The 26324-nt window shown below is 36.3% G+C and overlaps 1 protein-coding gene and 1 long non-coding RNA gene across 2 annotated transcripts; one reads left to right on the top strand and one right to left on the bottom strand.

The window, feature by feature from the left end:
• The first annotated feature begins 2871 nt into the window (after positions 1–2871).
• LOC105853549 lies at positions 2872–8356 on the top strand. Its single transcript, XR_001145383.1, has 2 exons — positions 2872–2903; positions 8085–8356. It is a non-coding gene; the product is annotated as an uncharacterized LOC105853549 (long non-coding RNA).
• Positions 8357–23612: 15256 nt separating this feature from the next.
• NAA11 (N(alpha)-acetyltransferase 11, NatA catalytic subunit) lies at positions 23613–24298 on the bottom strand. The gene has a single exon (XM_004681432.1). It carries the CDS (start codon positions 24285–24287, stop codon positions 23613–23615), a length of 675 nt encoding a protein of 224 aa, XP_004681489.1. The 5' UTR covers positions 24288–24298.
• Positions 24299–26324: the final 2026 nt, after the last annotated feature.

The following is a 26324-nucleotide window of genomic DNA, read 5'->3' as shown; positions in this document are numbered from 1 at the left end:
GAGAGGTCTGCCGTGCCATGTGGTCACCTCCGGGGCAGGCGGGAATCGAACTCATGCGGAAGTGGCTTAAGCTTCTTAGTGCAATGCTTTAACCCTCTGTGCCACCAGGGAGGGCCAACACGATAGTATTTTAAAGAAAACATGACTGACTTATTTCTGTTCAATTTGAGTTGCAAATTTTAAAATTTATGAACAAGTCAAAATGGTAAGCCAAAATGAGGAGGGAACAAAAGTTGTTGACTAATGGTAATCTGACAAATTTTATGTATATTGTCTGTAAAAGTTCTCAAATACATCTCTTTTCATCAGGGACATTCATATGGAATTTTCTTTTTGTGCATGAAGTCCTTGTTTGCTTTTGGTATCAAAGTAATGTTGGCTTCATAGAATGCTTCAGAAAGCATTCTGTCTTCAGTTTTTTTGAAGTTTGAGGGTAGGCTTTAATTTGTCTTTTAAAGTTCAGTGATATTAAAACTGTTGGGCCGTTATACAAAATAATTACTTTGATGACTTTTTTAGAATGAAATCAATAATGCTTCTCCAGTTGCTTGTTTGGGGGCAAGAGGATTTCTGATTTTTTACTTGTATAATTCATGGTATTCTTTTGTACTCTTAGAAGGTTACTCTTGTACTCTTAAAAGATGCTGTGATTAAGTTGAAGGAGAACTAATAGTCTTCTGGGGTAGCACTGAATTTTCACATTAAGGACCAAAATGACTATAATGTCTGTAATGTATAGATGGTCCAAACTGAGAGTCAGATCTTTGGCTCCCCTGTATCTCTACATTATGCTTTTATTTATTTTTTTTAAAGATTTATTTATTTATGCATACAGAACTGGGGTACAGACCAGAGGTGCAGGGGCAGTGAGAGTCCCCACCAGAGACAGATTGGGGAGCAGAACAGGCAGATAGATGAAGTACACTGTGGAGGGGAGCAGCAGGTGGGTCAGGATCACCTCCGGGGCAGGATTGAACTTACGCTGAAGTGGCTTTAGCTTCTTAATGCTGTGCTTTAACTTGCTGTGCCACCAGGGAGGGCCCAATATGCTTTTATTATTAACATGATTGTTTTACTAATTTTCAAATGTCACAATGACATTTTTTTTCTGAATTTTCTTCTATTCTTAGGCATATTTTTCTTAGTGAGAGTTTTTTACTTATCATTTGCTTTTTCCTATTCTTGCACCTCTTTAATCTTTGTAGAAGTTTAAGAATAAAGTCATTTCCTTCTCCTACCCCCAGTTTTTGCACTAAGAAGCTGTCATCAGATTGGCAGTGGCACCTCAGGTCTCTATCATGGTAGCAGTAGGCTCTTCCCATGGACTCAGCTCCTTTGCAAAATATTTGCTTCTGTCTCTGCAGAGAATGCTGATGTGTGACTTCTTTATTCTCTAGAGCTCACTTAACTCAAGAGGCAGGTCTCCAGATAGATCAATGTAGAGTTTAAGTCCTCATCATACAAGCAAACAATGTGGGGAGTAATACCTGAAACAAAGGACTTTACACACATATATTAAGGAATTGTCCAGAAAATCATGGAAAGCAAGACCACTAATATACTACTTAAAATTATTTTATTGCATATATTTCCTAAAGGACATGTATGATCATTGATGCGGTCACACGGTTCACTGTAAGTGTTATAATTTAGTAGCTCAAGGTGCCTAAAATTTCCCAAATCATTTAAAATATTGTGTATGTGTTCCAGAAAACCTGCCTGGATTGCATGAGCTTTCTTCTTAGATATGCATCTGGATGTGACACCAGCAGATGTTTGTTACATGCAAATGATACCCTGGCTCCCAAAGGCTTTATTTCACTTTCTGTTGTCATTTGATGGGAAGAAGTGAAATGGGGAAGCTTTTCACTCAAACATAAAAATAAAGAGTTGTGATCCTATTATTTGCTAATTCATGATAAGAACACTTAAAGGAATACAATGTTTAGAGAAGGGACAAGTGCCATCTTCAATAAGAGAATCTCACATGAGACCTCTTTTCCTTGTTTCTAGATACTAATAAATGACTCTGCATAATCCAATACTTCTTGAAAAGCTTTTGCCCTCCTTTTTTCCCCTAGTTACTTAAACATAGCTTTTCTTTTACCCACTTTGGTATCAATTAGCAGATACTACTCATATGACCACTTCTTCAGAGTTAACTTAATTTGTAAAAACAAATGTTTCTGTGGGGAATATGCTTTCATTATGATATGCTTGCAAGTCCTTTTCTAGCTAGTTATGTGATATTTTACCTTTAATACAGAGGATGCTATGAAAGAACATTCACAACCAAAGTTAAAACAATTAAGGGAATATTGACTTTCATATGTAAACATCAAAATGGTGTATATGACTTAATTTTAAGTCTTTCATCGCCCTATTTACCTTCTCAGGGCAAGAGAACTATATTAGTTTGCTAGGTCTCCCATAACAAAGTATTGCAGACTGTGTGGCTTAAACAGAGATGTATTGTCTCATAATTCTCGAGGTTGTAAATCTGAGATCAAGATGTTGGAAGTTTTGGTTTCTTGTAAAGTCTCACTCCTTGCCTTGCAGATGGACAGCTTCTCCCTGCATATTTCATACAGTCTCTATATGTTTGTGTTATAAACTCTTTTTTTATAAGTATTAGGGCTCAGTCATATAGAGTAGGGCCAAGTTTAATAGCCTCATTTAAACTCAATTTCCTGTATCATGAACTCTGTGTAACAGTCACATTCTGGAGTACTATAGTCAAAACTTCAACATATGAAATTTGAGTACATAATTCAGTCCCTAACAGGAGCCATGACTATTACTTTTATGTTTCATTAACAGTACTTTAAAAAAAATGCATTGTTTCTCTCTTTTACACTTTTAAAGTAGTGGAACATGTTTAAGACTGCAGGACATCTACATAGGTGTGTGTAAATCTTGTTGGCATTTTAATTTTCTCACAAGAAATCTTGTTTCCACGTGCAGGTACTGAAAGTTCTGGGAGATTTTTTCATTATTGCTCTCCTTATGAAAGCAGCTGTTCAATGAACATGACATATTTTGTTATCTCATCAAGAAGCAGAGGAAGATTATGTTGTGATCAGGTTTTGTATGGCTATAGTCAATGCTTTTCTGATTGTCTGAGCCTCAGTGATTGATTTAATAGGTCTACTCCAGGGCGGTTACTCATCCCTGATATTTGTCCAACTCAAAGCTCCATGTTATTTATGTAAACGATGCTTTATATGCCTTCCATGAAGATAAATCCAAGTTGACAGAACTGCTTAAGAGAGTCGTGTGCTTCCCAATTGGGATTATGGCCACAGATTTATTTATATCAACTTTCATGTTACTTCACTGGCAAATTGGGAGCTTTGGAGGATAAGAAGATAAGATATGATTGGGACCATCTATTTTCTGTTGTGAAAGAAGTATTTCAGAGTACCCATAGGATGACTTCAGAATACAGAGAAAAACAGGCCTGGAAACATTAAAAATGAAAGCATGCCTAAACCATGGGAAAAATCTTAATGCACTGTCATTTAGATATAAGCAACATTGGAAAGTGTTCCTAAGTATAATGAGCTATGCATTTTTAACATTGTTCAGGGACAATTTTTCCTTTAATATGGTAGACTATGAATTTTAGGCATTCTTTATGCGTGGCTGTTTGAAGACAAAAAGACTACATGTGCTTCTCTATTGAAAATGAATTTCCATCAATTCCTTTATAAGGAATCACCCAAGTCAAAAAATAATGAGAGAAAAACAATAATAATAATGCAAACTTGATTTCTGATCGAGCGGAAATATATGTGAAACCTCAAAAACAGTAACAAATAGTACAAAAAAAAACTTCTTACAGCAATAAAGGCCAGTGGGGTAGATGAGCATTTGAAAAGAGAGCTTGTATAGTGATAGAGCTCAGATAAAGTTCAACACAAATATTCCAAATATGATATGTATGCATGCATGTATATATATGCATGTGTGTATATATGTATATATGTAAGTATGTAAGTAAGATCTCCAGGTGTTTGGAAGTCAGGGATTAAATGAGAAATCATGTGAGCAATCTATGTTTTCAGGAACTAACCTTTTTTTTAAGAAGGAGGAAGAGAGCCATTTTAAAATTACAGCATAGCAGGTTGGTTAGTAGAGAAGAGATATAAAAGCCAAAATAACTCACATAGGCAACTCTTCTAGAACTGCTGTCAATCTATATCACAGCTTTATTCATTCTTCTACTAAAATTTTGTACCTTAAAGAGTGAAGGAAAGAGCACTGATTTGAAAAGAGACTGCTACTAATATAGGAACAAATATAAGCCTGAGCAAAACCATTGCAAGGAAAAAAAAAAAATGAGACAAATAAGGAAAACAAGTAACAAAGAATATTCAAAAAGATAAAGCACTGAGAAGATAAAAGTCAATTATGAATTCATCAAGAATTAATAAAAAGTCTTGCAAATGAATTCTTCTGTAGTTTTTTTCCATTTATCAAAGGAAGGCTGATTTCCTATATGTTAAAAACTGAACATTCATAACTGAAAAAATAAAGGACTTAGATATAATCGCTGAGGAATGATGCCTTTCCAGATATATCTACCACCCTTTACCCTGAACTGTGCCTCTGGGGAAAGCTAATCTCTGAGCTACTTCAAAGGGTTCTCTTTTCTAGTGTCTAGTTGGGCTTGGTCAACTGAGAGTACTAGCAGAAAAATGGACCATTGGCTATACCTGTGGAATCATGTCAGGCTTGTTAGCTCCCTTGACTAAGATAAGGAGCTCTTTTAAGAGTGTTCTCTCTTGGGTCCAATTGTAACATTCCCTCCTCTTTCTCCTTCAGGCCTAGTGTTAGTGTAAGTGGCCCAAGGGATATTGCGTCAACCCTTATGGGTTCCCTATATAGCTTTATAAATAATCCCTTATAAAATGTTCCTCAATTTGAATGTGTCATTTCTTTTCTGCAGAGATCCTAACTGATAATATAATGAAACTTGCATATCTCAGGGAAAAGGTAGAAGAAAATAATTAAATACCATAGAAATGATCAACAGTGGAAGCAACACAAAGCAAAATAGATTCTTATGAACAGTGACACAACTAAGGGTATGAATAAGAAGTATTATAAAATGAAACTAGAATAAATAGCTTTAAAAGACAAAAGGAGAAAATAGTAGCTATGGAAGATAGGCAAATATGTATAATGAACAAAGAATGACAATAATATAACCAAGCAACTGTTTTGTTTTTGTTTAGTTTTGTTTTAGTTTTGAAATAAATCAGAAGGAGAAAGGCAAATACGGGGGGTGTCTCACGTGTGGAATATAGAGATACCAAACAAAGGTACAGAAAAATCCAATGTAACAACAAACTAGCAACAAAATGTTGGTTATAGAAAGATGGCTACTAGGGAGGGTGGGGTGAAAACAAAGTGGGAAGCAGCACAAAGGACTATTGGGGATGGACTGTGTGTGTTTTCGTGTTAGGTTTGATGGAGTAAGAATACCTGAAAGGTGAGCTCCTATACCTCTAAAACACAAATAATGTGAAGGCCAATGTTAACATAATGAAAAAATATATACCTAGACATATGGACCTTCAATATAAATGCAATGATTTTGAACATATAGGAAATCAGGGAATATAATTTTTGAATTATTTTTAGCTTCAGCCTTCCTTTGATAAATGGAAAAAACTACAGAAGGATTTATTATGAGATTTGAATGCACTCTCCCTGAAAGTACTGTCAGAAAAAGTGAGAGTTGTGGTAAAAATTAGAATGTAAATGTTAAAAATTTGGACAATATAGAAATTATCTGTCAAACATAGTTATGGAGATGAGGAGAAGAGCAAAAAGAGGTAGCATAAATATGCTGATATTTGCCATGACAAGATGGGGATATGATTTGAAGTTGATAAAAAAGAAAAGTAATAAACATGTAAGAAACGTTGATTTTGGTGCTGTCAGGAAACAGATGGTATACTCAGTAAGAGTAACTGAAGAGCTTAATGAATATCTGTATATAAAGGCCCTAGAAGAACAAAAAGTGTCACCAAGAAATAATAATATAGCAACATTAGGAAGCCAGTACCATTCCTGGGCCTGAAAGAGTGAGAGGAACTATTACTAGAATGTAAAGAACCCTCAAGGGAGAATGATGTTTGGATAAAAGTTAGAGTTATAGGTAGAGGAAATCAATTAACTGTCTAAACTGTGGTTGGGAAAGGAGAACTGGGGAGCAGATCTTCTATTCTTTTCCCTTTTCCAATAGGCCTCATTGACTCATCCCAACTAGAAACTAATGGGTAAGGGATCCCAGTTCTTGGAAATCCAGAGGTCAGCCTTTCAAGGTATAGAAATAATGCACATACCTATTTTATTTTCTCCTTTCCTTCTTCTGATCCTTTACCTGATAATTGCTTTACTTGGTAAGATGACTGAAACTTTATGCTTATAGGAGCTAAGGTATTAAGTTATTGCAGTTTTTTTTTTTTTTTGTAGGCATTTTTAAGCAAGAGAGCACAAAATAGGATGTATTTCAGTGGAACCCAAGGTTATAGGCAATCTTTTTTTGCTCCATCATATAAGTATGAACCCAGTTTTCCTTTTGGAAAATGACATTCATAATCCTGGTTGAAATGATGGGCTGATTTAGAGGGATGAGGAAGCCCAAATGGCCAGAGGTAGTCTTAGCTTCTAATTTAATAACATGGTTATTTTTCTAGAACACTCCTCTCTAGCTCACCTCTTGGTGAAAATATAGAACCAAGACTGCATGATCAAGAAGCAAAAATTACTTAGGTCGGTTATTACATCTAGTAAGAGGGGGCCTATCACTACCTCTTCCATCCCCTGGTTCTCAAACCAGTACATTTTGACTATTGGAGACAGAGCTCTATAGATTAGTATTCTGATAGTTAAGTTCTCTTCAGTCTCCAGGTTGAAGACCACTGAGTTTTCAGTTAAGTTGTTATATAGCAGTCAGTCCAGGGAGACCTTGTGCATGATAAGACCAGTGATTCAGATGGCATGAAGCCATTGCTATATTTCCTTTGCTGTAAAATGTCTTCCTGGAACAGGAATGACTTTATGTAGCACTATATGGCAATGAATAAGGCATTCTTTAGGAACACAAATGATGGTTTTTGCCAAAGTATTGTAGAAATAAAGAAAAATCTGTATTTAAAAAAACAGTGCATATATATATATATATATATATATATATATATTAAATTAAAAACTATAGAAGCATTAAAAGAGAAAGAGAAAATATGTGACTGTAAATAAAACATTTCACCCTTGGATATTATTTGTTTTCTGTGATCAAATGAACTCAAATTTTCCTTTATTAAAAAAAAGTTTTATTTATTTATGTATATAAGAACTGGGGTATAGACCAGAATTGGGGGGGGGGTGAGAGAACTCACCAGAAACAGAGTGAGAAGCAGCACAGATGATTCTCTTGAAATACACTGCTGAAGAGAGCAGCAGGTGAGACAGGAGAGATTTACTGTGCCAGGTGTGTCACCTCCCTGGCCAGGGATTGAACTCAGGCTGCAGCGGCTGGTGATAACCTTATGCCACTATGGAGGCCCTCAAATATTCTTTAATTAGAATGCTTTTGGATGGAAATCCAATTTACTTATGATGTAATAGGTTAGAACAACTGACAGTATATAAAGTGATATATTTCAATCAAGAACTTAATTTCCTTTACAGTGTGAAAGGCATCTGAATTCTATGTTGGAAGTATGAACCAACTTTCTATGCCCAAATAAATCACTAATATGTTCCAGTTTGGCATCTTTGTCCCTGTATAATCCTTTGGATATGAGGGTATATATGGCAAACACTAAGATTACTGTTTTATGAAGGGAAGCTGGTGTTCTCTCATGCCACATAGCTTTTAAAAGCTTAAAGGAAAAAGAAAACACTTTATTAATTCATGCTTTCAAAACAATTGCAGTCATTTTCCTGGCTGAAGACTAAAGAATTACACATTATAGTGTGCATGTCTATGATAAGTAGATTACTATAGATCATTCTAAGAAGAGGTGGAGGGAAGACTGCACTAACATTAGCTCCTCTGGTATTTGCAGGCTGTAAATTTCGTTAAATGATAGATGTAAAGATGGAGGACAGATGGATAGAGGAAAAGACAGAATCATATACTGGATGAGTTAGTACTGCAGCCTGTGCTTCAGAGCTACCTTATTACCACAAGACTAGCAAGCATCAAAGTCCCCACACACCCCATTCCCTCCCCCTGAAATGTACCGATTTATATGAAAATTAAGATTACAAATTAAAGTCTGGCTATCCTGGAGTTTTCCAGTTCATCAGCCATCCAATAAAAATGATGTCAAGCCTGTATGCATAATTCCCAGAAGATTACTTTGTCCTTACAGCTAAACCCTGTCCCTGATATGAAAGATCTCTATCCACTTTTACTGAAATAAAGAACTAACATCATAATCCCAGTATTGAAGTATAATCTTCATTATCTCCTGACCCTCTTGAGGTTCTCCCAATCTATATTACTTCAGATTTGTTTATTCATAATCCTTATGTATTTACCTTTATTGAGATAGGATTAAAAAACTGAAAACAGCTCCAAAAAATCCTTATGATCTCATGATTGACTTTCAGTTCACCAACAATGAACTAATGTGTTAGACTTATTTTTTTTAAGTGGTTCTTATAGTTGTATATTCTAAGCTTGAAAAGACATTAATTGGTCCCATGAGTATCCCCATTTCACTAAATGAGTTTTTTCCAGTCCAACCTGGTTTATGAAATGATAACAGCGTCCCCTTTTCCTATTTATTAAAAAAAGGCTCTGGGAGGAGTGTATGAAAAAATAAACACAGAATCATCCAGAGTAACTTTTATGTCTTTTCTTAGGATATTTTGATTCATATCTATAGTTAATTACTGGTAAACTAAAATTCTCTAATCTTTCCACACACATCTCCCACCCCCCAAAAGTATTAATGACCTCTGGCTATGCCCCAGGCAGTTAACTACCAAAGTAGTAATTAATGCTGGTCAAGATGATTTCTGGAAATTATTGCTCTTTTATTTTCTAGTAGAAAAAAATTAGCTTTGATCTGCACTAACAATGGAATGTAACTTTAGTCATTTTATTTTCCTTTTCAAATTAAGAAGTACCTATGAAAATGCACATTAGTGTGCTATTTTTACAGTATTTCAAATATTATTTTAGTTGCATTTCTACAGAGAAAAATGTGTTTGCAAAGTTTTGGTTTTTCTACTTTAAGTACAATTTTGCTATTATATTTGAAGGAACATTTTGATGAAGAGATTTGGTAAGTATTATTTATTTGTATGTCTTCTTTTTAATTTTTGTGCAAGGAAGTATTTTCAGATTATAAAAACAGAAATAGGAGTGGTTTTCTAAAGTTGTACTGGAGTATTTTCTTTTTATTTATTGTTTGTAAAGAACCTGTGTTCTATCGTTATTTGATAAAAAGGTAGGATGTATATTTTTTGGCTCAGTAATTCTTCACCACTCATTTCATTCATTCATGCCTCTGCTTGGGCACTTTCAGACACAAGAATAGAAAGAAGAGGTAGGACAAAGGAAACAGCTTATAACCACTGAGTAGTGTTTTTACATAAGGTGATATTCAAATATAAAACCTTTTGGAAACTATTAGTCTTATTGACATGTTTACTCCCCAGTTAGAATGGAAGTAATACTGGTAAAGAAATACCTATGAAAATATACAACAGTGTACTATTTTTAAAGCAACTCAAATATTTTAGCTGTATTTCTAGAACCAATTTTTATTGTGCACCAAATGATTTTTATATTTTGGTCTGGGTAGGCTACATGAATTTTCTTATTTAACTCTTAAAATGGTAATCCTGCAAGTATTATGTGAATGTAAAAATCAGACTTAAGTTTGTGAAAGATATGGAAGAATGAACATGATGGAGAAGGTACAGAGATAAAACTCTTGGGTCTGCAAAGAAAAAAACCTGCTTATTTAGTGCCTTATCCCTTCATTTATTTAGCAGTGGGAAAACTATGGACCAACCATGAAGATGAAAATGGTATCAGTGAAACAGGTTTCTCCCACTAGTTGGAGATTCATTTAAGTAAAATATATGCTTTAGAGAAGCAAATATTATATAATATTATTTTAACACTTCCTTGCACAAAAATTAAAAATAAGAAATACAAATAAAGAATATTTACTAAATCTCTCAATCATTGGTGTTAAATTTAAAAAATTGCTACTATCATCTATAATGTAGGATTTATCTTTGTCTCTTTCTGTCTGTCTGTCTATCTATCTATTAATTTATCACCTCTATGGGAACTAAAGACAGAAAAGGAATAAAAAAAAAGTGATGAGTAGGGTTTATTTTGAAGGAATTTTTACTTAGGAAGGGGTATATAACTTAAGCCAGAGAAGAATAACAAATTCTGTGTATCAGGTATGAAAGAATTCAGAGTGAAAAAGTAAAAATTAATTTATTCCCTTTGTTTAGCTTACCCCTATCTGACATAAGACAATATGTACTGTGTTCTGGAGGCTTATAGTTTATAAAGCTTTGCATTCTCAAGGATAAGCCCTGAATTACGGGGTGATTCTAAAAGCTTTACTGTCTAAGATAAGCCACTAATATGCTTTTGTGATATCAGAGACAGAAACTTCTGTTTTTTAACAAAACTCACCCAAATATTTTTCAAACAGGACTTTACTAGTATATTTAAATAATACAACCTTTTCTTTATTTGGAGTGTCAAATTATTCTGAAACCACTCACTTCAATAGTATAAAGTTCCAATCGGTAACAAAAAATAATCTTTTAACAAAGATCAACCTAAAACAGATTGCATAGGCCCTCCCTGGTGGCGCAGCAGGTTAAAACGCAGCACTAAGAAGCTTAAGTCACTTACTCATGAGTTCGATCCCCGACAGCCCCAGAGGAGATCCACATGGCGCGGCAGACCTCTCCTGACCAGCCCGCTGCTCCCCTCAGCAGTGTACTTCATTGATCTGCCTGTTCTGCTCCCTACTCTGTCTATGGTGAATCCTCTCACCCTCCGCATCTCTGGCCTATCCCCCAGTTCTGTATGCATAAATAGATAAATCTTAAAAAAAAAAAAAACAGATTGCATAAAAGTAATTGATTTTCTAACCACCATCAATATCCTCCACGATTATACTATCACTCCTGAACTGATTTTTTAACTCTGAATTCATGTCTATCATCATCTGACAAATAACTACTTTAGGTTATTTCATGGTGTTATTAGCCAGTGAAAAGTTGAGTTTTGACAGGGGTTGTATCCTTATAACAGAATATGTGCAGTTATTGTAATACTTACTGTAATATTCCAAAAGCAGGTCCCGAAAAGTATAATTGTAGGCTTACTTTACAGTGTGAGCTTGACCACTATACAGTTATGTTTCCTTGTCTCCTACACAAAGGTGGAGGCAGTTGATCTACTCAGACCATGTTCAGGACAGACTCACTTTCTGTAAAGTTGGAGCAAGTTATCTTGTTACCCATTAACTTATTGCAGTTGAGATAAAAATGCTAACCAGGCCTTCCCTGGTGGCACTGCAGGTTAAAGCACAGCACTGAGAATCTAAAGCCGCTTCCACGAGTTCGATTCCCATCTGTCCCGGAGGTGACCACATGGCATGGCAGACCTCTCCTGACCCACCCGCTGCTCCCCTCAGCAGTGTACTTCGTCTATCTGCCTGTTCTGCTCCCCACTCTGTCTCTGGTGAGGCCTCTCGCCACCCCTGAGCCTCTGGCCTGTACCCCAGTTCTGTATGCACAAATAAATAAATTTAAAAAAAAAATGCTAACCAATCAGGCACATGGAAACTGAGTATATAAATTTTGAAAATTATCAGTAACATCTATAGACAAAATTTTTAATACTTGTACCTGCTTTTAATATCAGGAACAATGGATTTAACACTTCACTTTTATTTTTTTAAAAATTTATTTATTTATACATACAGAATTGGGGTACAGGCCAGAGGTGCAGGGGCAGTGAGAGAATTCACCAGAGACAGAGTGGGGAGCAGAACAGGCCAACTGACAAAGTACACTGCTGAGGGGAGCAGTGGGTGGGTCAGAAGAGGTCTGCCGCACCATGTGGATCGCCTCTGGGTCGGGGATCGAATTCATGAAGTGGCTTTATCTTCTTAGTGCTGTGCTTTAACCCCTGTGCCACCAGGGAGGGACCCACTTCACTTGTATTTAGTCTCTTTTCTTTTTAACAAAGATATAAAGAATTGATATGCTGTATTTATAGGCATTCACTCCTTTCTTTATATTTTAACTCAATATATTCACACACATTTATACATTCATCATTGCCAAAATACTCATGTTTTTCTCAATAACTAGACAGGAAGAAGAAAATGATCATAGTTACTTTGCACCAGTTTGGATTTAGGAATAAGTCTCTGAAATGTTAGTGATAACATTTGCATGTTTCCTTAAAAATGACAATGTGTTTTTCTTTCCCAACATTACTACTTTATACAATAGTCCTGAGCACATGAAGTTATTTTATCTGTTTTATAAATGAGAAAAATGATACGCCGGAGGATATCCAGGTGGTAATAAACCAAACTTGGAATAAAATATAAGCCTTGGGAATCTGAGATCTGTGGTTTCCTACTCTATCAAGCCATCTCTTGAAAAACACAATAAAATACCACCTCACATCTGTGAAAATAGCCCATGTCAAAAAGAGAAATGAGCTGGCAAGGGCATGAAGAAAAAATAACCCTCATACACTGTGGAAATATAGACTCGTCCAGCCTGTGGTAACAACTTTGGAGGTTTCTCAAAACATTAAAAATAGATCTATTTGGCCCTTCCTGGTGGTGCAGCAGGTTAGGACGCAGCACTGCAAACAAGCTGCAGCCGCTTCTTTGCAAGTTTGATCCTCACCCTGGAGGTGATCCACATGGCGCAACATACCTCTCCTGTCTCGCGCACTGATGCCCTCAGCAGTGTATTTCGTCGATCTGCCTGTTCTGCTCCCCACTCTTGCCTCTGGTGAATCCTTTTACTGCCCCTGCACCTCTGGCCTGCACCCCAGCTCTGTATGCCTAAAATAAAATAAATCTTTTAAAAAAATCTATTTGGTTTAGCAATCCCTCTCCTAGTTATCTACCTGAATAACAGAAAAACACTAAATGTAAAGGAGTACATATACACTCCCATGTCCATTACTATACTATTTAAAACAGAAAAAAATATATAGAAACCACCAAAGTGTTTAATGACAGATGAGTGCATCAATAAGTGGTACCATAGATCTAAAGCATACAGCAAAAGAGGAGGGGCAAACAGGAGTGGGGGACTGTGATGATGGATCACGGGTACTGTGTGGTGGGAGAACTACAGGGACTACACCTTCTGGGAGAAACCAACTACCATATAAAGGTGAAGAACAATGTTAGAAAAAGAAGATGTATTCAACTATAAAAAAAAGATCATATATTGCTACTTATGACAACACAAAGCTGGGAGGATTAATCCAGTGAAATAAGACAGAAGGAGAAAGACAAACATGGGATGATTTTGCTCATATGCAGAATATTAATAACAAAGTAATGACAAAAACAAATACTTGAAATCTGACTGCAGAAGTGAGGCTACAGGAGAGGGTGAGAGTAGGGAGCAAAACAGGGAGGAGACCCCAAATACTTTGTGGGGAGATTACTAGGGCTTTGATGGTAGGTGTAGTGTGATAACATTCACTTGTAGAGATGTGACTATAACTCCAAAAACCTATACAGTGTTATAAGCCATTGTTAAGACAATAAAAATTACTTAAGAAACAAAAGGATGTTATGTATGTAAAACTTTAAAAAAAAAAAAAAAAGCTCCTGCGAGCAGAATAACCTCTTTTAAAAATTGCTAACTTGCTAGGGACAATGTTCACTTGCTAAGTTTTTATTATGTGCGACTGAAGAGATAATCCCTCATCCAATGTGTGAAATCAGTTTAATTTTTGGTTTAAAAAAACAATATAGGTATGCTTTATCATGAAATAACTTTTTCTCCCAAACTTCACAAAATGTAATTACTATGTCCATTTAAGGCAACATGGTGTTTAATAAGACTTTGAGAGTCCCTCCAAGAAAAGATGTGTCTTTTAAAGTTTCAAAGAAGAATTCATGTCTAAGAAAAAAGTGTGGGAAAGGACCTTGATAAGTCTGCTTCATTGGTTTTGGTTTGGATATTGTTAATAAAAGTCCTAACTAAAAACACTCAATTGATGATGTAACCTGAGGGACTAATGACAAGACTGCAAGGGCATGTAAGTCCGCTCTGATGTCTGGTCCCTGACTAAATTTTGTAATATGTGCTTTAAAAAAAAAAAAAAGATTTATTTATGCATTGAAAAACTGGGGTGTGGGCCAGAGGTATGGGGGATGAGAGGATTTAGCAGAGACAGAGTGGGTAGCAGAACAGGCAGGTCTACTAAAATACACTGCTGAGGGGAGCAGCCAGTGATACAGAAAAGGTCTGCTGCACCATGTGGGTAGCTTCCTGGCTGGGGATGGAACTCCAGCTGTAGTGGCTACAGACTGCTTGATAGAACTGAGACTTTAGCCCCTGTGCCACGAGGGAAGCCCAACATATGATTTTTTTGTTCTGAAAAAAAAAAAATTCATATTGTGATTTGTGTTTTCACTCTTCAGGTTTGTACTATACACCACTATTGTTTGCTTAACAGAATTTGGAGAAAAGATAGAAGGTTAAAACTCAATTAACATGTGCTATGGAAAGGAGGAGGGAAAAGTTAATGTTGGCAGGTTAGGGAAAGGATGGGAGGGACAAGTAATAACAACCAAAAAAATAAATGCCCTGAAAACTAAAGCATGACATAATCATATTTATGTAAAATATATGTACAATAATACACAGGTATCAAATGATGACACTAACATTAAATTCTATGGGTGTACATACATACATTTTTTTTTAAATTGATAGAACCATTTTTAAGAGCAGTTTCAAGTTCACAGAATAATGAACATAAAGTACAAATTCTCAACATATGACTTCAACTGCTCCTATGTTTTGTAATTTAAAAAAAGTTATCATTGTTCTGAGTTCTTTGCTTCTTTTGGTAAATTAAATCTGGGAAGTATCACCATAGAAAAAGTACCTTCAATCTAAGTTTACAAGAAATTCAAAACTTTCAACTTAACAATGATTTTCAGATGGTAGTTTGCAAATCAATCACCTGGCAGTTAAAAAGAGGATTCTAATTTGTAAATGTGTTTGTGTTAATATAGCATCTGGGTGAGTTTGATGCAGTATGTCTGTGCATCAACTTTGAGAAATCCTGGTGGACTAGAAACTCTTATTTCTAAATCAAATCATCCACATAAAGGTTTGAGGTTCCAAACCCCCCACCCCCCAAAAAAAAAAAAGACTGTGTTTCAATATCAGCATGGAGAAATTTTGTAGTATCTAGGTAACTTATAGGCCAATGAACACAACAAATTAAGTGATAGTTAAAAGTCAGATTTAAAAAAATCTCATCTACTGGTCATTTGAAAGACAAGGAAATATTAATACATCACAGCATTCTAATGTAATGAGGAGTATAATGGTAGCAATATATTTTACATATATGTACTTTGTTGTACACATTTTGATGAAATTTATCTAGATTTCTTGTTGAACTTATTAGGCTATTCACCTTATGTGACAAAATTTCCAAAAACAAGATTTCTGCAAGCTTGTATATTTAAGAGTCAGATTTTAAAGTATTTAGGTTTTAATCCAGAGCAAACTAAAAGTGAGTCACAGGAGTTTTAGACTGCAGTTTCAGGATTGGATATGAACTTCAGACCAAAGTTTAGTTCCTTGACCAGCAACATCAGCATTGTTTAGGATCTAGTTAGAAATGCAGACACTTGGGTTCCAGCCCAGATTGAAACAAAAATCTGCATTTTAACATGATGCCTGGATGACTCATCTGTACATGAAAACTTCTTTTCAGCTATTTCAGAGTCCTGATCCTTTCCATATTTCCCCAGGTTTGGACCAATTCCCAGCACTGTCTCCCACTTGACCCTACACATCCACACACCACATTATTTTTACTCTAGATGATTATCCCATACCCCTTATTCTATTTTGAGCATACATAGATTCTAGCATACATAGATTGAAGCTTACAGGCTTCATTCACAAGTTTCTCTCCTTTAGCCAAAGAAAACTTTGCATCTTGATGATTGCTATTTCTGAACAATTTGCTGACAAACCTGAGCCTACTCAGTAACTTCTTTAAGACTACCGGTAAAGGAGAGTGTGGTCACTGACTACAGCTATTATAAAGAAATACATTATCTATCCTACAACCTAGCTACAAAGCTTTCTTTGACCTCTTAAGGCATGTTTATGTAAAAAGCAGTCACACCATTCAGGAAAAAAACAATAATTTGTCCTATTTAAGCTAAACAATGCTATTACAAAAAGTAGTATGTCCTAGGCTCCCACAATTTCAATGTTACAGAAAAATACAGCTGCTGTCATGAGTGTTATGACCCTCAAGCCACTTGGGAAATGCTAGTTTGCATCCAAAGCAATATTGATATTGTTTTATTTTATGTTCATTAGCTAAATAGGAACAATTGAAATTAGGTAGGTTGCTGTAATTTCATCTTCTGGTATGAGACTAGGAAAAAATATAAAGGTGGTAACAATGAAAAACAGACAATAGTTTTAGTAAATAATACTGCAAAAGTCAGTATCACTTCTTATTTTCCAGTTACGCCAATTCCAATCATCAAGTTACTAGAGACAGTTATATGTCTGGTGCTAGAGAGAAATAATTCAGGTAAGCTGAGGTTACTCCTTCTGTTTCTCCATCTGCTAAGCTGTTAACAGGAAGACATATTGACAAGGGCTCAAGGAAAACATGGAATATTTCAACAGTAAGATTATGCTGCCCTAGAGACAGATGTTAGGAAGCTGTAATATTTAAAAATAAAGAGATAAACACATGCTTGAGGGAAAGGATAAAATAGTTTTAGCATTGCGAAAGAAAATTAAAGAGAAAAAGGAAAGATGGGAAGATGGAAGAGAGGTGTATATTAGCATAGGGAATGGCAAGTCCTTGTTGTGTAGGAAAAAACATATTTGCCTCAGGCATCATTTACTATTAGGCAGGAATTCTGAGAGTGCATTGAGTAGACCTGTAGGAAGTGCTGAGGGAGGCTGATAGGATGATGATGACTACAGAGAACAGATTTCTCAACTGTCATCTGATAGTTGCTATCGGCCCTTTAACTTAAATCTATATACTTTAGTTTTCATTAAAATTAAACATGGGAACTATTACAGTTCATGTTCAGACTAGAAACAACATTAAATAATGATAACACTGGATTTATCAGGTGATTTTCATTGGAGTGGTCAACATATTTTGTCTTCACCTATTTTTACTGGAGAAAAATAGTAAAATGGGATTATAATGGGGGTCATATACTTACAAGCGACATATAGTTGCCATGTATTAAGTAAACACTTAACATTTATAAACAGTAGACTGTCTTTTTCTGCTGAAGCTTTCACACTTAAATAAAGTGCAAAAAATAACAATAGGAATGTGAAATAAAGTCTAGCCCTGAATTTAGACAGACTTGGCTTTACATTCTAGATTTGTTCTACTTCTTTTGAGTTTCAGGTTCCTCATCTATAGAACGGGTTAACATATCTGCCTCCTCAGACTTCCAACAGGATTACATATATTATTAATGAAGGCCCTACTACTGTTCATGAACATTATAGGTCTTTAATATGTGGCAAGTTCTATCATTACCAAAAAACGAATTGACACGAGCAAGATAGATATTCCAATTTAATCACTTTTGTCTTTTTTAAATTTTTTTTTTGTCTTTTTTAAAAATTTTTCAAATTTGATTGCAAAGTAGAAGCCCCTACTTGCTACTTTTGCCCACCTGGAAGGAAAATCCCTCCTAAAGAAAGGGGAGGTGAGTTCCCAGAGAAAGGAAGAGGTAGTAGAATATTTCTACCACAAATGAGGAAGAAGAAAAAGGGAGCATGAAGGTCTGACCTAATGGTCTTAATCACTCCCTGAAGGATGAAAACCCAGATAAGTATCTGGCAAAAAATGAGAGCATATTGGGGTAATTTGTCCTGCTTCCTGTTCAAAATTCTAGGAATAGATAATCTTACAAGATAACCACACCCAAAAGAGGATTATTACAAACAGAATAAAAGGCTAACATGGTGTAAGTAGGACAAGGAAAGTTCTGTGATGGCAGGATTCAAACTTCTTGGCACTTGTGCAGCAGGATCTTGTGTCCAGATATTCCTTTATGATCCCAGTAGGGGCATGGAAAATCGAAGATGAGAACTGAGTGAGAAGCCATTGGGGTCACCTGCGATAACCCCAGGAGAGGTGCTGCAGAGAAGACAGACTAAGCCAGCGCTTTGAGAGGAGATGTGGTTGAGACACGAGGACCTGCAATGTTGGAAAGAAAACAAGTAAGCAAGAGAGGCTCATGGGCTGTTATACTGTTATAACCAGTGACCCTTTAGCAGCAAAGTAACAAGGCAGGAACCAATTCCTGCCAGATCATCTTGGTAGCACAGAGATCCGTATGCTGATCTGGGGCATTCCCGGCCCTGCCCTGGGACACAAGAACTTTTCCAGGCAACTTTTTAGGAGAAAGGGGCGGAGAGAGAACTTAGATATACCTGAAAAGCCCTTTTTTAACCTTTAGAAACCAAAGATACTTTTGTTGCTATCTTCAAATTCAAATTCTACCTATTCTACTCCATTCAAAAAGAAATTTATTTCAATTTTAAAGAAAACAAAAGGCCTTTTGAGCTCTTGTTAAGCTAGCTGCAATGTGTCCAATTTTATGAGACTCAGAGATAAAACCAAAATACTCATTGTAGCCCTTTATTCATAACTTAAAAAATACCCTAGGTACATTAAGTATTAAGAAGTAGTACATTATTTTCTCTCTTTTCCTTTTAAAAATCATTGCATAGGTAATTTGGAAAGTTGGTTCCTTCTTTCATCAATGAATAGTTAGAGTACTTTATCATATGTGAATAATGTGTCAGGAGTTAAGGAAACAAAGATAAATGAGACGTGAACCTTATCTTTAACAAGGTAGGAAGGTGTGTGTGATAGGTGAATGGAATATAAGCGTTAAAGTCAGTGGACTATTGCCATCCATTACAAAATAACTGCAAACAAATTTATAGTAGCATCTTACAACTGTAAAGATGCATTATCTTTCTTTTTAAAATGCACACACAAAAGTAATAAGATAAAGGCTGACTGTTGCAGTTACAAAGTATTCTGATATAAAATAATAATTATAGAAAGGTCAGTTTCAGAATAACGACAGTTAACTCATGTTGCAGGACGGTCATAGGTATATAATACAAAATCTTATTTATTTTAAATATAATTATTGTGAAGGAGAAGTAAAAAGATGTAGGGAAAATATTTTAAAAGTCAACTTACCGTGTAATAAATGCTGCTAAGGGTATAGGTATTTTTAAAGATTCCTTTTAAGTAGAAATTTCCAAATGGAAATATTGTAGTCCTTAATCCATTAGCTTATTAAGTTCAAATTTTATCATTTCTAGAATTTGTTAAAGGGGGGGCATGACTTTAGGAACACAAAAGAAAATTTTATGACTTTACTTTAAAAAAAAAATCTTAAGGTGCCTTTAAGATAATCTTTAGAAATGACAGTGCAGAATGGTTTCAGAACATTATTCAGACTCTGTCCATTCACAGAATTTTTAATATACTCTATTCCTTTTCTTTCCACTATAAAGCTCATTAGATTTTATATAATAGAACATAAAGAAAGTCCAAAATTTAGGAAAAACCTCTGCTTTTCTCATTTACCTCTGACAATGCTGGTACTGCAGTCATGCTAAATTTATCTCATACAATGATTGAAAAGTGACATTGTTAGGATTATAAATAATTCAACAATGATATCTCTCTGATTAGTATTTCAAAACAATACTTATCTCTTCCCAACCCCCTCTTGATCATCATAGATTGCATTTGTATTTGAAATCTATGATGTCTGGCATATCTGGGGTAAGGTTCTACTAGGAATTTACCAGACCTGTCAGTCTCTAACTTTCTTCCATATTTCATTATATCATTCCAGTTATAATTAGTTGTCTAGTAAAATTAAGAACAGTCTATTTCAGTGAATGCTCATGTGAACATTTAACAACTTTTTGTTAGGATGACAGCTTAGCGACAGAAAGAATAAAACAGAAGAGGAGAGCCACTGAAGTAACCTTGGGTAACACAATATTGCCAGCTCAATGGAAAATTCTAAGATTTTACATTATTTTTGTTTTTGTTATTAATCATCAAGCACATATTTCTTGTCAGAAGATGAGCATCAGTTTGATGGCACTCCTGCCTCAACTAACATGTTTTGAACTGACCTGTCTTCATTGCTATGGCTCCCTAGAAATTTTGCTGTTGATGAGCGTTAATTCAGCTGAATGCTTTGACATTCAGCTTGTCAGTGAAAGCTATTTTAATCATTAAGATGCATCTCCTTTCCAAGATTGCAAACTGTTGCTACTCATACACAATATTCTATCATTTGATTACTGTGGAGAAGAAAAGAACCTGAATGGTTACTATTACTACAGTTTATATTGAACTAAAATTTATAGACTGCTTTACCTGTATATGAGGTATTGGGTTAAGCAATACACAGGGATTGTCTATTTTAATCCTCATTACAGTAGTCTGACTGCCTGAGTTTGTATCCCCATTTACTAACTATATGACATCAGCCCTAATGTATTAAATGGAATAACAGTATCTACTTGAGAAGGACATTATCAGAATTAAATTCACCAATGGTCCTTAAAAATAGTATCTGTAGGCTCTCCCTGGTAGTGCAGCCAGTTAAAGCACAGCACTCAGAAGCTAAAGCCACTTTAGCAGGAGTTCGATCCCCAGCCCTGTAGGTGACCCACCCGCTGCTCCCCTCAGCAGGGTACTTGTCAATGGGCCTGTTCCACTCCCCACTCTGTCTCTGGTCCTCTCACCATCCCTGCACCTCTGGCCTGTACCCCAGATCTGTATGCATAAATAAATAAATCTTAAAAAAAAATAGTATCTGTAACCTAGTGTGTGCTCATGTGTTAGATGTAATTGCTATAACCATTTTGTAGATGAAGTCACCCATCTCATTTACCATTGCTTCTTTGTCTCTGTCACCTAGATCCGTAGGTAGAGATAAGAGAAAATGAAAGCTTATTTCTTTTAGGACTTTTTCCTATTGTGTATTTGGAGTCTAGCTCCACAGGAGAAAATGCCACAATTGTGGCAGGGTAATAATGATATATTATTAACCTTTTCTTTTTTGTATTATCTTTTATTTTATTATCTTCCTTCACAGGAGCCATTTCCCCTTCAGGTAGCAAGGCATACAAACTAATGAATCCTTGAATGTGATAGAAGTAATGGGCAATAACTGAAGCTTCACACAATTTTGGGAATTTCAGAGTAAAAGGATCATTTCTTCTAGGCATTAAGGCCTAGAGGAAGCAAGAGGACAGAAAACCAATTTCCCCTGCCCAGTTCTGTGCAAGAACAGAAACCTTTGTGTTGTTAAAAGTCAGATGCAAAGACTCCTATGAGGGTAGATTCTAACCCCATGAATTAAACAAGCTATGGATGTCTAAGTAAAAATAAAGTAAATATTACTGTCTTCTTGGGCAGAAGTTTGGGCTTCTGCATTTAAATGTGTGAAAATAGTTGTTTATTCTTAAATGTTATATAATATAATATCAACCTGTCCTGATAACTGCTGTATACGAAACTCCAAACCTCAGGCCTCGCAAATAAAATTTTTGTGAGTGAGTAAATCAATCGGCATTTATTTTTAATCATATGCAGTGTAACTCACTCATAACTGGACTTTTTAATGTGAAAGTTACAGCCTTTTTTGCATGTAAGGTTAAGTGGTTAGGTTTAGAATTTGAAGCTTCTGAACTGATAGTAGCTCACTGACCTTTGAAATTTTTAAGGTTTTACTCTTCTAAAAATACTTTAAGAACCTGCTTAATATTATTAGTGGCATTAGGAAGCACAATAGTTATTTCACTTTTCATGTTAATTTTCTTTTTTTTTTTAAAGAGTTATTTATGCATATAGAGCTGGGGTACAGGCCCGAGGTGCAGGGGCAGTGAGAAGATTCACCAGAGACCAAGTGGGGAGCAGAGCAGGCCCACTGACAAAGTACACTGCTGAGCCCAGCAGTGGGTGGGTTAGGAGAGGTCTGCTGGCCTCTCTGCTGGGGTTGGAGATCAAACTCAAGCTGAAGTGGCTTTAGCTTCTTAGTGCTGTGCTTTAACCTGCTGCACCACCAGGGAGGGCCCCTTTTCATGTTAATTTTCACATATTCAAAAAGATCTAGGAAAATGAACTCCTCAAAAACCCATTATCCTAATTATGCTGCAATTCTTACTTACTCTGTGCCAGCCTTTTTATATCTTTTTTGCTAGAGCAAAAAAGACATATTTCTCCCCACCTCAAATTACTTAAATATATTTGCTTAATGAATAAGGTTTTGTTTTATATACATATATGTATGTGTGTATATGTACATATATGTATGTATACATATGTACATATATAGATGTACATATATATATATATAATACTATGATACTATTTAGCTTACTTAAAATTATTAACAATTTAAGGTATATAGTTCATACTCAAATTTTTCCTGGTTGTTTCAAAAGTTTTCATATCTGCTTTGTTTGAGTCCATTCAATGTCCATGATGTTTGCAATTAGTTAATATATCTATAAAGTGTGTTAAGACATAAATTCCACCTCCCTTTTATTTTTTTTTTAAAGACATTTGTTGAAGAAACTAGGCCATTTGTTCTATAGAATTTCTCTCATTCGGTATTTGCTGTTATATTATAGTTTACTGAGTCCCTCTATTTTTTTTTTTTTTTTGTAAAAATTGTAGTTCAGTCTAGAGCCTTGTTTTGTTTCCAAGATGAACTTTATATATACTATACAATTGTCTTCTGTCAAGCATTTTTCATAGGTGGTACTGTGCATTTACTGCTGCACTAGGAGGCACATAATATTTGCCCTTTTAATGATACCACGCTTCCCTAGTGATGTAAAGGTTGTCAGCCTGATCCATCATTACAATGATCCAGCTTCCACTTAATAACATTAGCTATTGGTGAAAGTTGGCAAGATCTACTATTTCACTGAACTGCAAAACAGCAATTTCTTTCGGCATTTATTACTTATAATTCTGTAAGAGGATATTTCTTTCAAGATACCATGAAATATAATACCAAAAACTACTTGTTTCTTTTACATATTTTCAGCATATTAACTTTCTAAACTTCCAATAATGAGCAATGAGTTTTCCCCCAGATCACTACACTCCTCCCCAGCAGCACAGTGTTTTCATGTGAATTTATCAGGTCTACAACAGGATGAGAATGGACAGGCCAGTGGCAGTGCAGAGATTCAGAGTAGAAAGGGATAAGTCAGGGGAGAGAGAATACCTGAGGCAGGTTCTAGGAAGTGGAATCTGAGTCTTCTGAGCTGTCCTGGCCATCACTGCTTGGTCTCTTGTTGCCACTGCTTCTGTTATAAACAGCTGGATTTTTCTTCCGGTAGGTCTCTTCAGAGACGGGAAATGCGCGGCCCTGGGTCTCCAGGTTCTCCCTGGAACCCAACACCACGTACCCGCCCTTCTTCAGCTCTAGCTGACGTCTCAGCTCATCTGCCATCTGTGAGAGATCCCGCTTCATAGCATAAGCGTCTTCCCCATCTGCATAGTATTTGGGTTCCACCTCACTAACCTGGAAGTTGAGGGTGTTAGAATAGAGATGCAAGGCTGCCCGGTTACTCTTTCTCACGTGCAGGGACACGTATTTGGCACTGAAATTCTCTATCATGGCCCGGGAGGCCTGATCCATCAACTTCTGGGCCAGGCCAAGACGCCGGTGTGAACGCTTGACGGCCAAAGAGGTGATATGTCCATGGGGGACATCATCTGTGTCCTCCTCCATTTTGGCCAGGACATAGCCCACAATCTTCCCATCCTCATCCTCGGCGATATACGAGAGCTGGGGCCAGGAAAGGCCATGGTAGAAATAGTATTTCATCTGGTAATTCTCAGGAAGGCAAAGGAGATTGCAGTGTTGCATGTTCATCAGATCGTCTGGCCGAGCATTGCGGATGTTCATAATGGCGGCGGGTGGCGATAGGGCGACCACTGCGGTGAGGTAGAAGGTTCACAGCCCAAAGCAAGGGTCACTATTTGCCTCAGGGGCTTGAGTCCAGGGGCCCGAAGCCTCAGGGCTGAATGTTGCTGCTGGAGGATGGCGGGAAGGCAGGACAGGCAGCCGGCGGAAGGGAGGTCAGAAGTCACTTCCGGAAGGGCACCGCCTAATCCCAGCCAATGAGATTTCGCCTCATTGCAAGCGTGCATGCGCAAAGAGTAGGGGTTGGGCGTCTCGCTGCCTTGTGATCTCACTGGTTTAGGAGATGGTGTTGTTTTCTTTCAGTTTTAACTTTTTAATTTACATACCTGTAGATCAGCTTTCAGGAACCAAACAACCATGTAACCAGAATTTAGATCAAGAACCAGAACATTGTACACAAACCATAAAACCTCTGTATCCCTATTCAGTGTCCTCTGCCTCCATCTCGCTCGCATCCCAAGAGTGAGTAATCACGTAGTGTTTGTAAGAATGGTATTGTTAACACTACATTCTTCTGGTTGGTTTTTGTTTGCTTTTATTCCGTATTTGTTTCGACTGTCTACCCTGTATGTCATGAGCTCTTCATATTCTTTCATATTTGATATTATAGCACATAAATATAATGTAGTTTAAAATCTAAGTTGTCTATTGCCATTTGTTTTATTTCATTTCAGGATGGTTTAAATAATGTAGCTAAACGTTCTGGAACTTGTCTTTTTGTAAAAAATATTTTTGACATATCTTTCCTCAGGAGATGAATTTCAGGCTTAAAAATATTATGATGTGGCCCTCCCTGGTGGCGCAGCGGGTTAAAGCACAGCACTGAGAATCTAAAGCCGCTTCCTCATGAGTTCGATTCCCGCCTGTCCCGGAGGTGACCACATGGCGCGGCAGACCTCTCCTGACCCTCCGCTGCTCCCCTGAGCAGTGTACTTAATCGATCTGCCCGTTCTGTTCCCCACTCTGTCTCTGGTGAAGCCTCTCACCGCCCCTGAGCCTCTGGCATGTACCCCAGTTCTGTATGCACAAATAAATAAATCTTTTAAAAAAAATTATGATGTTCAACTTTTTTTAAAGATTTATTTTTTTATGCATACAGAACTTGGGTACAGGCCAGAGGGCACTGGCGGTGAGAGGATTCACCAGAGTCAGAGTGGGGAGCAGAACAGCCCCACTGACAAAGTACACTGCTGAGAGGAGCAGGGGGAGGGTCAGGAGAGGTCTGCAGCACCTTATGGGTCAGCTCTGGGGCGGGGATCGAACTGGCGCTGAATTGGCTTTAGCTTCTTAGTGCTGTGCTTTAACCCGCTGGTCACCAGGGAGGGCCCATGATATTCAGTTTTTAAATGCAATGCAAAAACAGTTTTCCAAAGAAGTTATTTCCTCGTCAGAGATGTTATTTTCTCATCTTTTCATTTTCATTTTAGTCAGGCTTATATGATGATGGTGGCATTACATTGCATTTCTCTGATGACTAATGTGACATCATTGTTCAAATCTCTTTATGTCTTATTTGTGTATTTTTCTCTCATTTATGTTTAAGTTTTTTTAAAATCCTTGATATGAATCTTTTGTCAGGTATTTTAGTCTGGACAATATCCTTCTCCATTGGTTGATGTTGTTCACTCTCAGTGGTAATTTTTGGCACCAAGTATGAATTTTAAATAAAATACAGTTTTCCAGTTTTTCAGATTTCATGGTTATAATGTTGTGTCAATTTAAAGAATTAATTAATTCCTGTTTAATAAACAATTACTTATTCATGTTCACTAAGATTGTATTTTATCACAAAAAATCATAGTTTTACATTTATCTTCTGATCTGTAATCCTTTAGAGATTGTTATGCGGTAGAGACTCATTTTTAATTTTTTCTTTTTGCCTTTATAGATATTCTGTTTCTCTAGCTCCACTTAATAGGTGAAAAACTAGCCTTTTCCCATCATACTGCAATGTTGCCATTGTCATAAATACTAAATTGCATTTCTAGATACATTTAAAGCACTTCATACCATTTTGAT

Source organism: Condylura cristata, unplaced genomic scaffold (genome assembly GCF_000260355.1).
Source record: "Condylura cristata isolate star-nosed mole 26May11 unplaced genomic scaffold, ConCri1.0 scaffold00012, whole genome shotgun sequence".
In the NCBI taxonomy this organism is placed as follows: Eukaryota; Metazoa; Chordata; class Mammalia; order Eulipotyphla; family Talpidae; genus Condylura; species Condylura cristata.
The sequence above is the reverse complement of the archived record's forward strand: the minus strand, read 5'-3'. Positions and strand labels throughout refer to the sequence as shown.